Genomic DNA, 16697 nt, shown 5'->3' on the forward strand with positions numbered 1-16697 from the left:
TATTCAATCAATCAATGTTTGTTGCGGAGACATGATTTATATGTACAGCAAAAGTCAATAATCAGAGTTCAGAGCCAACATTTTGTACGTTCTCACCACATCACGATCACACTCAAACATGCAATTTAACATTCATGCTTCCTTCATCTACTTGCCAATTTTCCATCTACAGCGCCGAAGTCAATCTCCTGATTGGGCGATCTCCCAGTCAAATGCAAATTTTCGGTAACATTATAAAATGTGATGCTACAAAGGGGTTCAAACGAGTTTTTAGCACTGTGGGTACTGCGGCATTCTTTATCCCATTGGGCAGCTTGTCGATGAAGTGAACATCTGCTTGTGAGGGCAGATGTCCGTAAACTGTGTTTACCAGTTCTGTAGTTTCCTCTGCTTCTGGTCCCATATGAATGAATGTCTATTTCCGTTGTCATGGCATACAGAACGGAGTTGCTTCGAAAATTTAGAGACTTGGCAGAGTCGCCGAAGTTTTTTTGAAGGTTTCTCAATAAGACTCGCTGACATTCAAATGAGCGATTATTCGAATCGCTAGCTTCTGCAATGTGAACACTTTCGCTGAATGGGTGTTTGCACAGCGGCCCGCAATACCACTCCGTAGGTAAGGTGGGGGTAAATCAAGCCATAGTACGCCATCATATGACCCTGATTTGGGTAATACTTGGCTAAAGGCCTCAAAACATAAATGCCTGAGGATAATTTGGCGCAAACGTGGTCAATGTATTCATTCCTTATCAACCCTCGATCTAGGTGTATTCCAAGGACTTTAGTGCTTAGACTTCTTCCAGAATTGAATCTACTGACATGACGGCAGGGTTACATTTTGAGTCTGCCAGCCGCAGAGCATAGTTCATGACATTGGATTTCGACGTGTTTGTTTTGCGATTGAGGCTGTTGAAATGTTGAACACAGTTGTTGATTTCAACAAAAGTCTGTTCTTCCAAAAGAGATTTTGATTTTCCACTCAGAGTTGTGTCATAAGCATACCGCACGACTTTTCTACTGCATGAGTGATGGTCCACTGTCATTGACAAATATGAGAAACAGAATTGGAGTGAGAATCGATCCCTGCGGGACCCCGTAGCTAAACTGGATTATATTTGAAAGTTGATTTGAGATTTGGACGACTTGAATTCTGTCGCTTAGAAATGACCTAAGCCACAAGTACGGTACGCCTCGGATAACATGTAATTCCAGTTTTTCGAGCAGAGATATGTGGTCAACACAGTCGAATGCCTTTGATAAGTCTAGAAACGCACCTAGGGTGGTATTGCGATTTTCTAATACCTCATTTGAGCTTTTGGCTGGGAGCTGCTGAATAAATTCGGTCAAGCTCTTCTTTAACGACATGTGCCACTGCCATTGAGGATACTAGACACTGTTTTTGCGTGTGATTTACCTGACACTGGAATAGTCGAGGATTTAGCTCGCAAGCCATAGACTGTAAGTAAGGATTCTAATTTTGAAAAAAAGATTTTGTTTCCGCGGGGGGACGAAGATGCCAGGACAAAAATGTTGAATTGTCTGATTGTAGTTTAATACCAACAGCTTCGAAATCTCGTTCGATTGAATTAACAATGTGAAAAATGAACATTTATTTTTTTAAATAGTGCTAAACGTCCCCCTTTGTCATGGTGTCTAAAAAACGTTAGCCAATTTGGAATTTGGAATTTGCAGAAGTGAAGGTTTTCATTGTTGAACCGTTTTCAGTCCCAACGAGGACATTTGTTTCTTGATCTTCAGATATCGGTCGGATTTCATCCATTTTATTGGTGGCTGATTAACAATTTTGATGAAGCAATCGTATTTTTGGACCAACTGTCAATTTACGCTGTCGACTGAAGGCGGGATCCCTAAAAAAAGATAAATGTATATTATTAGTTGGGACTGGCGAACCACTGACGGCCTCCAAATGTGTGATATGCTGCTGTCTGGCAGCCGACTCCTCCAGGGCAGCAACGGGCACTGCAGGAAGTTTGGTGTATGAGAGGACTCTCCCAGGTGGCGGCAGCGGCGTGGGTGTGGGCCCCGCGGTCACAGGAGGGGAGGGACTCAACGCTGCAAGGCTTTCCCGCCAGTAGCCACTTGCCCCGCTTACAAGAATTTTGTTTTTAGTCTCTAAATAATGTGTGGGCTCTAGCACGTTGTTTAATTAATATTAAATTAAATATGAACATTTAAATATGTCCGATACGTATATTAAAATCCTTATAAAGTAGATTTCAATAAGACTTAGGTAAACGCATGTAGTGCAAACTTTTGAAGAATCGAGTTGGTTTTGATGTATAATCAAAATCTTTAGAGCGCTTTAAAAATATTTTTATATTTTTTTACCAAAACCACAGTAAAGTATTTTTTTTAAGATCTCCAATAAATGGGGTTTCAATAACCGCCATATCTGATCAAAATCGATTTGGTCCTTTGGTCTCGTTTCGTGCTTATGACACCTCACACTTGTACTAAAGAGGCACAAAAACTTATATGTCTACTGAAAATAAAAATTTGACTATTACCGTCAGCAAATGCCATTTTGTTTTATTTTGGAATAAGTATTACAAAGTAGTTAGATTTCGTCCAGTAATAAGAATAACTTGTTAGTAAATAACATGAGGACTAAAATACTCGTAATTGAAGCGCTATATTATCTACTTTGTAAGCACTTGTACATATAAAGGAGTTAAAACGCATATTTTGTTGAAAATAACCTAAAGGCATTTACAATACTCGTATAAATTTCCAACAAAATTACTATAAACACGTTTTATTTGATTTATTTACTTTTTGGTCAGATTTACAACACAGCTTTTGAAGAGGAGAGCCATGAATGTGGTTATTAAAATTCTATCCATAGCATTACGAATTATGCATTAATTAGTGCAATATTATTCAGATTAATGAATGGTCATAAACCACCTGACAAATACACGTCACAACAATATATTTTTTATTATATACCGCTTACATTACATAAGTGCGCTCAGTATTAGAAATTCTACACTAAAATCACGTAATCGTGTTACATGTTTATATATTTACATGAGATGTATAGTTTGTAAATCATTGAAAATCGTATTGAAGATATTTCTCTCATTAACGCTGTAATCAGTCAATCAGTTTTATCAAAATACACTTTTTAATGCACCCTGGCAAGTATGACATCTGGCTGTATCGATCTTGGTAACTGATCGTAAACTATACTAAGATAAGAAGCCTAGAACCAAACGTGTCGTAGTTTTCCAATTGGTTTCTGACGAAAACGCCAAACCAAAGGGCACATACTGGTTTTTTCGGATAATTGAATTGTAAAAAAGGGTTAAAACATGTTAAAGAACCAACAGTGTGATGTTTGGATGAAGAAAATGATAATTACGTCAAATTAGGCAGATTGCAGCAATTCACTTTTGTGATAATGAGAACTTAGGAGTCAGGAACAAAGCTGCAGTAGGAATATTATTTTAATGGTAGGAGGTAAAGGGTATAAAAGTACAAGTTGATTCCCCCTACCTAGTAACGATAAGATAAGAGCTTCAGCCTCCCCTAATCCTAGGAGAGATAACCTATGCTGAAGCAAACTTTAAAACTGATAATGAAGGCGAATAGACAATATTCTGGAATAAATATCTTCGTTAATCTTTGTACAGCATTTGGACGATATAAAATCTTTTAGTCGCCGATAAGGGTTTGTAGATGTGAACAATTGAAATCTGGACATTTTTAGCTTATAGGATATTTTATGTACACCGAGAAACGCATATATTTTTACATTTTAGTTTTAAAAATGTATTTTTAATTATATTAGGGGTTGTAATAAATTTGTGAAGGCCCCTCCCCAAGCAACATTACCCTGGGAGTATAGCTATTGCTAATAGGAAATCCAGGGGTTTTCTCGTTCAAAACATCACACAGTTGATTTTAGAGCCTAATTTTTTTTAATTATAGGAGTCGATTGATATTGTAAAAGTTGTACATTTTCTTATATAAAAATGGATTTAATTTTTATGAAAATTGCAGGTTTTAAATTCCTAAAACCGAATCTGCAAGATTTATGACCTTTAGACGGTTTAAAATTTGAACAGCCTTATTTTGCAAAATGGGGGCTGTTCAAGGGCAGTTCCAAAATCGAATGCTAACAGCTTGATTAAAACTTTTGTTTTGTTCGTAATAAACAAAAATCTTTTAAAATCACTAACATATACTGCCTGTATCGGAGTCTCAACACAGTTTATTATCTAGTATAAATCCAAATACAAGGTATTTTACTAAGGTACACCGTTTAGATAATTATTATTGAATAAAAAAAAATATTGACTCTGTTTTTATCTTCATCTACGTTGCCTTGTAGCAATAAACCGCTTTTCTGTAAGTTTATAAGATGAATTGTAATTTAGATTATAATTTTTGATAGTTCCATGTTATACTGAGAAACTAATGTCAACATAAAATTAAGGTTGATTGTATGTTACAATCTAGCTCATTTATATAAATCAAGAATAAAATGGGTTTCGAAACTGAATCTTGGGGTACTTTATCTTGTATGTTTGTTTGAAAATTAAAGTTTACAAACCTGGACAGTGGCTAAAAGCTGTCATGCAAATAATTCAAATCATTAGTTTGAAATAATAAATCTGATGTAGTCTTCAAGCTGTGTATTAAAGGCCTCTCAATAAGTTTAATTGAATTAGTCTTGGTCACAGAAAGTTAAGGACTTTATATAAATGCAAACTGCATATACCTTATTATCAACATAACATTCATGTGATTTTCTTGCAACTTAAATAACATTGTCATTGGTTTACTATTCCCGAACTTGACAATTACTGCTCAAAATTAAGCTAAGCTCAGATCGAGGCATATAGAGGAACTAACTGGCAAGTAAGCTGATAGATGCCATTGTGAGGATCTTGCGTTCAACGTACACATTCTTTACTTTCTGATCGATCCTTACTAGGAGTAGGAAAATTTTAAAAGCTGCATGAATTTCCTGGCCTTAACTTTAAACAGCACAGATAAGACAAGTTTATGTTTTGGCTTCTGACATATTGCGATCACCTTGATAACTTTTGCAGATATTGTGTTCTGTTGTAACATCATTAAGCTTAATAGCTCGGTTTTACAACGCTAATTTGCTTGATATAGCTTTTAAATTATTGCTCTACTAATTAAAAAATTTATGAAATTAATTATAGCTTTTAGTAGTTTTTATTACTTGTTATATGACCAAAGTATTTGTTAATCTTGATTGTTTTGTTTTTGCTTTTGCTGCTGCTGTTTTTTGCTGTAGTCCTTCAAGGTGAGTTTCTTTTGTTTTTCATTTGCATTGTGTATTAATTAAATTTATAATAATAAAACATAATTAGCAACTGTTTTAGTTATTGGCAACAGTACTTTAAAATTAATAATAGTTATGAAATATTTATACTTATGTATATATATATATATATATATATATATATATATATAATTGTTTTTAAATATGATGTATCTTGTCACTTTAATTTTTCTTGTAAGGAAATACATGGTTTTAGCATTTAAAATAGTTATTTCTATTCATACAAAATATAAAAACATTTTTTTATAAAGTACGTTTTAGTGCTTATAAAAGGTTTTAAACTATTTATTAAAACCACCAATGTGTTTGGCGTTATTTAAATCCAGTGATTTTTTTCTATTTCCTTCTTTAAAAGCCCAAAAGTGAATTTGGAACATATTTTATAACAATTACTTGTATTTCATATATTATGTGTTATTAAAATTTGAAAATAATTCATAACATATGGCACCCAATATAATAACATTATTTTTGTTGTTAGAATTAGAAAATGCTATGAAATTATTTGTTCTATACCAGCATTTACGAACATTGAACATTTTTTTGCTTGTAGGTGTGATTTCGTTGTTACATTTAGTTCTTTATGATTATTTATTTTAATTATTCCTTCAGAGTTTTAACATTATTTTGAATTTGTTTTCTCCAGGTTAATTTTTGTTATTTTACCTCATCTAGTTTTCAAAGTTGATAGGCATGCGCATGGGCATGGTTTATGTTCTTTTTCTCTTTGTTGTTGTTCTTATTATTATTTGGTATTTCACTAGAAAAAGTATGTGCCTATTGATTATTTTATGTAACTACACGTTCATTTAATAAAAGACATCATTCACATTTTCTAGTTCCCTTCATGATTGTTTCTATATAATTGTAACTTACGCACTATGTTACACATTATTTTTAACAATTTTACTGTAGAGTAGATGGGATGAACAAGATTACAATACAGATCTTTGGCTTTTAATGTGCTTGTAATCTTTGGCCACACAGTAATGTGATGGCTTTCATTAAATGTGCTACTAAATAGGGTCCGCTAATGTTCAGTTGACCAGTCTGTTTATTATATCGATTAAATTGATCTAGTCAAAGTTTCCTGTATGTTTTTATAATTGTTCACGTATTAAACAAAATAAATGTGTTATCTGCCTATTCATAAGAAGTTAAACAATCAATCACGATTTCTTATAATTGAAAGGAATGTTAGTGATTAGTTTTAGAACCATAAAAGTCAATTCTTAGTTGGTGCTGATTACTACGTTGATGTAGTATTTCAATATTTAGACATCAATACATGTAAAAATGAAAGTGTTTAATAACCACTGTATATTGATCAAAATCAAGATCCACAACTGTAACATTTATTATGTATATATTTTTATTCAAAGAATAATTGCATGTTATATCAAGTTTTTATAACTAACTTACATGATTTGAAATTACATTCAATAAAAACATCCAGTAAAACTTATATTTGTAATACTTGTGATATAATAAAGGATAGCAACAACATGTTAGTTCTATACCTCTACAATATCATAGCTATTTTTTTTAACTTTAGAGAATCCTAATCATGAAAGATTACCATATATTTTTCCTGGGAAGATGTTTAGTTCTTATTTTGATGTTTGGAGTAAAACCAAAAGTTTTCAACGTGAGTTCATAATTCTACTTTTGCAATTGAACTGTTTAGAAATTAGTTTCTACTTTGAGTGGTTGAGTGGTAGAGAGGGCTAAATAGCTCTAACTCCTTCTCTTAAATAAAGGCATATTTCATTTCATTTCACTTAACTTTATGTAACAACATTATTGTAACACCAAATCAAGAGCCTATTCTCCAATGGAAAGGAGTTCAGTTTACCTTTATATAACATTGTTTCAGCAAATTTATTTGTTATAACTGTCTCATTAATGCAACGAATGACTGTTACAAACTGTTTTCGAGATATATGAATTTCTTTTGCTGTTAACCTTCTGGTTGTTGAGTAGAATATAAAAAAAGTCAGTTGATGTTATGAGTGTTGTTTGTGTTAAATTCATTGTGAGATTGTAAATACACACATTTTCTTTTATTTAATATATTAAGTGAAATATTTGCAATTATTAACACAGCAGGAGTAAATTATATTAATCCATAATAAAAATACCCACCTTTTATACAAATTTTTTTTTAAACATTTATTATTAATTTCTGCTCAACAGTTTATACAAGGAATTAACGCATAATGAAATACATTCATGCTGATACAAATTCTGGCTCCTTTACTAGTTTGTTAATAATTCCTGACTGAAACGCCATACAACAAGAAAACATAAGGAATATTTTAGGTCACCTGGACCCAAAACTGGTGGTATCTTCCTCACCATATTTAATTTCTTGTGATACATTATTGGAAGGGGGACTGAAACTGATAATTAAAAACAAAGAGATCGAAATTGAAACCAAACCTTTTTTATCATAACTCAAGCAGGTGTAAAATTAGTGTACTATATGTATTGTAATTTTTGCAAGTACTTTTAAAATAAAAAATACCAGACAGATTTCCTCTCTGTGAATTTTAAATAGAATTCGGGAAAATGTTGTGCCAAATAAATATTTTGATCTTGATAAAGATAAAGAAAACAATAAAGGTAAATGTTTGTCCCAACAGTCTTGATATTTTCCCCATTTCCAAAAATATGTGATATACAAAGCTTTTTGAACAATTTGAGTTAGGGGTATGCCTCAAGTATGTTTGGTATACCAAAAGAGGTCCTGTTGATGTAGGCATATTTCCCAAGTTTTCTCTTTATATCTGCAACTTTTTAAAAAAGATCAGGGGAGGAAAAATGTTTGGCCATCCTGTATGTTCCCCACATTCTGATATAAACAGAATCAGTTTAGAAGTTTTAGTTGCCCTAGAATATAGTGGGCTAGTGCCCTTCTCCATCCAAATCCCTCACTCATGTGTGTGTACCCATTCTGACTAAAAAACAAACACATACAATAAAGTAATAATCTGTATTGTTAGGCTAACATGTTAATGGATTTCTAATATCAAACCTTAAATTGAAAGTTCTGAATGTACGTCATTATAATGTACGTATATAAATTTTTAATAGGGAGCCTCAATACAGTAATATTAAATTGCACTAGGTTATGATCTATTATATGCTGTAAGTTAGCAGAAAGACTAATTTGCTGTTTCTCACTGTGGATGCCAATCCGCTTTTTGACCTGGTATTCATTAAAATTTTGCTATGTTAAAGTTAGCTTAGAGCTACAACGAATATTGTTTGTTTCATTCATTTAAGGTTTTAAATTCATCCTCAATGTGATAATAGTTTCATCGAGCCCCACGCCATGGCTAAATACGAGCCAGATTATTTATTGTTTACTGTATTTAAAGATATTTGTAGTATTTAATTCATAAATATTTGAGAAACAACTTATTATTTCTTGTCTGCTTTAATGAATGAAACACAAATTATTGTTAAGAAACTATTTCATAGCTTTTATTTCTTCATTACTTTGGTAGATATAATATGTTTTGTGTGTTTGTTTCATTTGATGTTAGGACACCGTCACTGTACCAATTCTTGTTATCACAGACGTAATTGTTTAACTAAAAACTGTTCACCAAAGGTGTTGGTTTAAAGCATTGAATTTGTTAAACTGAGGTTTGAGTGTTTCAAATACGCTTTACACATTCGCATCAATTATATGTTTAGTAAATTTTAATATTTTAAACTTTCAATATTTTGTGAGTGTGTTGTGAGTATTAGGATCTTTTAGGACTGAAAGATAACAGAAGAACAATAATGATTAAGTTATCATATGTAAAGTTTGTTTCTCATTTAAATTATAAACTCATACCTCCTCAGAGGAATTGTTACTGCCATTCCTTGGCCAGTTTTTGATCAATACCTGAATTGAACAGTTCTGTCACAATGTCCACCCTGACTCTATCTGTGTTTCTATGTGCTTTTCGCATGGGTGCATGGGGGTCTCTTCAGGGATTTGTAAGTACACACCATTTCACTGGCTTATTACATTATCTTTGTTCACTAAATTTTCATCTGACTTGATTTTTCCTTTTTCTCTTTTGTGCTGATACAATAAAAGCTCACAGTGCATGCTTGTTGTTTTATCATTTACACTTGTCACTTGTAATTCGCTATCAGTAGTTGTAGAAACATTTTGTTTTGTTTGTTCGTGTTTGCTTATGAAAGATCATATGTATTTCTGCTATGCTAGCAATTGTTTTTAAACATTCATGTTATTATATTATACCAAATATTACTGTTTTACATGAGTAATTTTCCTTCGTACATTAGAGGATCTCACAACTACAATGTATTTTGTATACACTTTATTTTGTGATTATATTCACATTTGTTTAATATTGTGTATATTTCATACAGATACATTTGTTTACTTAAAAATTTTAATTTAGCGGATGGGCCAAAATAAATATTATTCACTCATAGAAAACTAGTTATATTAGCATGAAGGCTTGACTTATCTCTGTATTCATATCCTAACCTTTCCTCTTTTAGATTTTGAAATCTATATTCTTTCGAGTGTGAAATGTGTGCAATTGTAAAAAAACAAAAAATGTTTTTCTAATCTTCTTTGTGGTCTAAAACTTGGTGGCTTGAATACTTCTGTATTTATATCTTAATCTTTTCTCTTACATCTTTTCTCTTTATAGTTTTCAATTGATATTCTTTGCAGCGTGGAATTGTGGAAAACAAAACATATGCCTTTTATATCTTTTTGTGATCCACAAATACATTTTAAATGTTTACTTGATTTTATGTATAAGCTGTAAGAACTCTCCAATAAATTTACACACTAATCCAATATATGGCAATGTATAGCCTCATCCATTGTTTCATATGTAACTCGACAGTCAACGATCTGTCAGTACTTGTTATATTGACCAAGCAGAACATTCATAACACAAGATTGAAACTGACATCTAGTTTTATTTGTACAGATGTGCATGGTATTCATACAAGCATTTTTATAATAAAATGAGGAGAATTCTGACCAAATAAATGTCTAAATTTTAAACTACTTGCAGATCCCTTCCCTTATACAATATGCAATATCTCCTACTCCTAATCAATACTTTTCTTTTGACGTCTTTAAACTGTAAATACCATTAAATGTATAGTCCGATTTAATAATATATTTATTAGCACAATTCTTGTCGAATAATTTTATTTTTTCTCATTTGGTTTGATGTTTTGCTTGAATTTGCTGGTGGTACACACAATCTTAACTAAACATCTGGGATAAAACTACACTGACCAAAAATACCAAAATACGTTGATACCAAAATAAATTTTGAGGAAGGCAAAACGTATACTTTATAGGTGCCTATACCTTTTCTTAATAGTCCTCAACATGTCAGTAATTTTTCCAAAAGCTTATTAAAAACTTGATTATAATTCATTAATCAATAGTCGGTAATCATCTTCCATGTTATCAACCAGTAAAATTTATCATGACTCTATCACTCCACACTGCTCACCAATTAAACGAATATTGGAAAATTGGCTGAATATTGGAAATTGGCTGTTAGTGAATGTACAGGTCAGTTGGCATGGCTATATATGATATGATAACCGACATGTCAGATTAGTTTGCACGTTATTGGACAGACCTTGTATAAGCTGTTGGTTACTTTTGTTTCACATACATATTGAGGATATAGAAAATTTTTTCTCAGCCCTAAACTATAATTACATACAATATCCCAAATAGAGTATCATGTGACATTTAGGGCTGAAACTGTTTAAAAAAGTAATCTTCGCTATACCAAATATATATGTATTAAAAGAACTAGCAGTGTATTCAGAAGTACAAGAGGAGGAGCTGCCTCCTAAGTCATCAGAAGAAAATAATCAGATCCTCCAATAAGGGTTTACACTAATAACCTTAGTTTTAAATAATTTAATGCAGTTTATATTTAATGAATTTTCAGTTTAAAAACTCAAATAAATAAAAAATATTGGTTTCAACCCTAAGACCAGGATGAAAACCCCTTAAATAGATGTAATCAGTTCAGTTGTTGAGCCCACATATTGGAGGCACATATCAGACTATATATGTAAAAAATCAAAATAAATTATGATAAAATCTTCTTCAATAAAAACTACTGATATTAGGGCTAACAATTTGTAATTTCTGATTTTTTACCATTCAAGCATTCTTTGAGCCTACAATATGTATTTGTATTCCTGCACATGTCACCAATAAAAAATGTAGGAATATTTCATATTTACTTTAATAATTAGAATGGAGCTAGCATATTTAATTTCTTTTGTAAAACACCAGATGTCAAATCATGTATGAATATGAGATAAACAATTTTAAATTTTTGGCTGCCTGCATTATAACTCGGTATTAAACAAATTAAAACAAACCTCCTCTACAAAACCAGTTTTCAAGGTTCTTCCTAGGTTACCTAATCAAAGCTATATACATCAGGGCCAGTGCGGTGCAAGCTATTCCAGTACCTTAAGCAAAATAATCTAGCCCCCTTACCACTCCATTACCCATCCCTCCCACTTCACACAGAAACAATACAAACCAAACAGAAATTCTGCCATGGCATGATTTTAAAGGAAACAAGACTTTAATTACCGATACAACAGGACGTTCCATGTTTTTGTATTTTATGCCAAATTGTAACTTAATAAATATAACAAAAACTACTCTTTAGCAATTCATTACAAAGAACTTAAATTTCAAAAAGTTAATATAGAATTGATTTACAATTTCATTTTTCATAATTTTATTTGTAAAGAGAGTTGGCACTGTTCACTTAAATCTAGATTGGGTCAAGTCTTATTCTATAAATAGGGTGAATAGTCCTTGAAGTCTTTCCTTGGTCAGTTTCGATCGAATGTAATTTTTAATCAACTTTAGTTTCAAAAACTGCACTTATAACTATCAACAGAACACAGGTAAAGATTCCTATACTGATAAACAAATTCAGGGCACAGTTACTAAGATTATTGCTGGAGACGTACTTCAAGACATCTTGTGGAGTTCATTTCATTCAATGTCTTTAGCATATTCTCATTTGTCAAAAGTGTGTCCATCCTAATAATCTGGCAGCCAAGAGCCAATGCGCACTGTAATGTACCTGGATTTTTTTTGATTTTTTTAAAATCAATCGAGGATTTTTTTTTCTAATAAAGAAATCAATCGTCAGTAACAATGTTTTTGGTTACAGTATCGGGTTAAACTAAAACTTTTTTCTTCGATACAACAAATACTGCCCAAAACTAAATAATACGAGTTACATAGCAAACAATCCTTTTTCCCAAATGAACATTTTCTGACATCTGTATTTAGCATTACTAAAATTATTTCTTGTTCTCTGGGTATTTGACTTTTGCCACATGAATGGCTTACTCTAGCAAAAAATTGCTTACAAAATTACAGCACTATAAATTTCAAAATCTTGTTTTTATTACAGAGATTACAAATTCACACTAAACCTACACTAGTTATTTTAAAATATTTCACACTGAACCAACAAATATCACTAGTTCAATCAAGTTATTTCGGTCAATTCATCATTTTTTTATTACATAGATAAAAATCTGTAATGCAAGCTTTTCTCAGATTACACCTAATTAAAAATCAAACCTCAGTATTTTAATTAAAGTTAACTAATATGATTTATAAAATCTGTGTTACAAAATAACTTTGATTTCTCTTTTTATTTTGTTATTAAAATACATTAATATTGCACCAACTTTTTGGTCCCCTTAAAGTGAATATTTATTTAATCTATCAAATAAAGTTTTATATAAACCTCTCATTATCTGCAATACTAATACATTGATAAACTTCAATTGATAATTTAATAATAATGAAAACTGTTTTCCTTTAATTTAACTAATTTGAAACGACTGACCTTTTTGTTACGAGAGGAGGACTTATCAAAGTTAATTAATGTATTAATTAGGCTTTAATGGGACTTAAGAATTTTGTTTTGAAATCCAAGAACGAAAACTGGGTTATGCTAAAAGCAGACATTATTTAATTATTCTAGGTTTCCTTTATATCTTTCCCATAGAGTAAGAATTTTATTCTGCCTTAATCTTTATTTTCTGATAGAAAGTGATCACAAATGTTTATTAGTGATCAGTTTAGTTGGTTGTCTATTATTTCATTCTTTTATTTTATTATAATTCATAAAAATTTGTCTTGTGTGATCCTCACTTTAAAACCAAGTTTTACAACATTCATTTTGTAAAAATATTAATTGATGTTACAAAATGTCCCTAAATAACACAATAAGTTAAATTACTTTCATGAAAAATCTTATCCATTAATCATAAAAACTAGCAAATAAATAAACTATCCAGCAATATACTTATTACCTTTAAGAGTAAAATTGTTCTTGGACTTGTATCCCAGTAAAGTATTTAAAATTTTCGAAAAAATCCTCAAATTGTGTCACTGTAAATTTAAAGTTAATGGCCTGCATTAAAGTATATTGAAAAAGGTCTTAATGACCAGAATGAGGTTGCATTGTATATTTTATATCCATTTTAGTATTGATAAAAACCTTGGAAAAGGTGAAAATCAAATCAGAAATGATGTAATTGCCTTTATCAACTCCACTATAGTCTAATACAAACTGGTTATTAAAAAAAAACATTTTTGGGTACGGAAAATGAGGATAGTCCAGGTCATATTTCAGGTATTTTCATACACTTGCATCTTCATTAAAAATATCTTAGGTTACACATGATTTTTGTACTGGAAAAGTGTATTAACACTTTGAAACAACGCTCACATCATAGTACCAACATTTAAAAAAACAATCAGTAAAAAATGAACTTATTTTTATTTATTGTATAATTATTTTATTTTACTAGTTATACACAAAGTAGTGCAAAAATTGTGTATAGTATTTTTATATAAATTATTTTTTGGAAGTATTATGTGCATGCTCTCTATTTGAATTAATCTTTCTTGAATTTTTCAAAGTATTACTTCCATTGAAAACTGTGCTGAATGATTTTAATGTTTAAAAATGTTAGTTGTGGTTTTGATTGGCTAATAATATATTTTCAAAGGCTGAAGTAAGATCTGTCGTGACATAATATTATCTAATGTATTAGTTATAATTGCAGCCTCCCAGCATTTCTATTTCAATATGATGTTCCATCTATGGTTTTTCCTACTAAACAATCTTCAGAATAAAATCAAATTTACAAATAATTTTCCTTTTTGTTCTAAAATAAAAAATAGAACTAACTATATTATTGTGTTTGGCAAATTCTTGTATCTGCCTGCCGTTATGTATCCAATCGGATACACACTGGGCTTTTGTATAGTGCATTGTACGCTCGATGGGGTACACGTTGCTATACATTTTATTATAGCGTTTTTATTGTTTGCCCGTCTTAGTTTGTTAAATTTGATCCTATGCTTAAATAAATACCTCAGACTACCGTGTACTCTGTCCGGCACACAATTGCTTAATTTTTAAGGTAAATTAATTTTGTTAGGAACCCCTTGGAGTACACAGAGAAAAATGTTTACAAAAACATAATGAAATAATTGTTTTTGTGCAAAACTGCAAAGTCCACTTACCTTTCTTGTTATACTTAGATGTTTGATGTAAAAAAACTGATTATTGTTTTTTGCCATTATTATTGAAATAAAAGTCCAGAAAAATGCTGATTTAGTGAACGTTTTAGGAAATCTTTGTGGGATCGAACTGTTAGTTAGAGAAACATTCTTATAAAACATATCTATGAAATGGTTTCCTTTTCATAAAAATACCAAGTTTTTTTACAAAATTTATGAACTAAATGAAGTTCTGGTAAATTTTACAAATTATAATATCTTCCAGTTTCGTTTCTCACAGAGTATAACAATTATGTCCCAAAAACCAAAGTTTTTGTATCCTTGCCAGACAAAGAACAATAATTTTATACGTTTCAAGCAGATATTCAGAATTTACTGTTTTTACATACTAGTGGGTACGCCGCTAGGACCTTTATTTTCTATATAATTTTCAATACATTTTCTCTATATTTTAGTTATTACTATGCAGTGTATGCTAATTAGCACAAGTGACAAGTTACTATTTTTTGAATGGAGAGAATTCAATCGTAATGTAGAATAATTTGCATGAACATGATATTGTTGTACATTACACTGTTGTTAAGTGTTTATAAAATTAAAACTCTATTTTGTACTGCTTTTCCTTGAACATGTATTTTTTTTGCCATTTTGTTTGGTACCTATTCTTGTAAATAAAAAATTGTAATGATTAAATTATGGAACCATTTGATATGAAATATTGTTTTAAACATTATTTTTTGGTGTAAAAATCATTAAAAAATTTAAAACCCAAAACTAAAAATAATTCAATACAATATAAAAATATAAATGATACTTAAGTCCAAACCACTACATAGTAAAAGTTTAAAAATTAAACCCTTTGCTTCTTCTAAATTATACCAACAAACACAGAAAAGCAGACACATAAAAAGAGATAAACTTTCTCTTAAAACCAATTTCTGGGTTTTATGTTACCCTTAACCCTTTACCTCGTATGAGTTATAAAGTAAAACCTCTAATAAACCAGTTATACTTCATAAACTAATGTTTTTTTTAATAGCTCAAACTGTTGTCACAGCTCAATTGTAAAAGTCAACCACAAAAGAATAAGCGATACTTATCTTTGAACTTATTGCCAATGAACAACTTTTGGTGGATTAAACTGCCTTACTACTTCATTATTGTGGGTACTAAGTACAATTTGTCTCATTTCTTTCATATCATACTACTATCTCTTTAGTTGTTTATTTTCTTTTTCATTGTTGGAGATGTATAAAAGTATGGAAAAAAAATTATGGTTGCCTGTAAAGTCGGTTTTACGGGCGAAGATTTTACGTGACAACGTCTTTTTCTCGGTAGAATATTTATTGATATGAATATTATTAAATTGCACAATAGGAACAAGGAATTGAATGAAAATAAGAATTGCACAAATTTTAACTATAGAAATATATTTTGTTTACTAAAACATTGTACATAATTTGAAATTAATTAAAATTTGTTATTGTAAATGGTAAAGTTGAATAAAACATTTACTAAAATTGGAATTTGAAATTCTTGCTAAACACAGTTAAATTCTAACTCCGCGCGTGGTGATTGGTCGGTTTAGTTCGTTTGTTTGGTCGCACTGTTATGACAGGTTAAAGGTTATAATTTGTTATTTTAAATGTTTGACTAGCAATACGCGCTGTTTCTTCTCAATCGACTGAATTACGATTGATTGCAGAGTGATTTAAACTAATAATTTACTTAACACTATCAACATTTGTC

The 16697-nt window shown here is 30.7% G+C and overlaps 1 protein-coding gene across 7 annotated transcripts in view; it reads left to right on the top strand.

The window, feature by feature from the left end:
* LOC124368897 (fasciclin-1) overlaps positions 1-16697 on the top strand; it is a 340962-nt gene that overhangs the window by 298069 nt on the left and 26196 nt on the right. For 5 of the 7 annotated variants that reach the window (XM_046826405.1, XM_046826402.1, XM_046826406.1 and 2 more), the window contains exons 8-9: positions 5297-5305; positions 9335-9340. The exons of 1 other annotated variant lie outside the window; for it this stretch is intronic. In XM_046826405.1, coding sequence (XP_046682361.1) covers positions 5297-5305; positions 9335-9340 — 15 coding nt within the window. The remainder of the gene's footprint in view (positions 1-5296; positions 5306-9334; positions 9341-16697) is intronic. One more of the 7 variants, XM_046826403.1, reaches the window with a different exon arrangement.

This window comes from Homalodisca vitripennis, chromosome X, assembly GCF_021130785.1.
Source record: "Homalodisca vitripennis isolate AUS2020 chromosome X, UT_GWSS_2.1, whole genome shotgun sequence".
NCBI lineage: Eukaryota > Metazoa > Arthropoda > Insecta > Hemiptera > Cicadellidae > Homalodisca > Homalodisca vitripennis.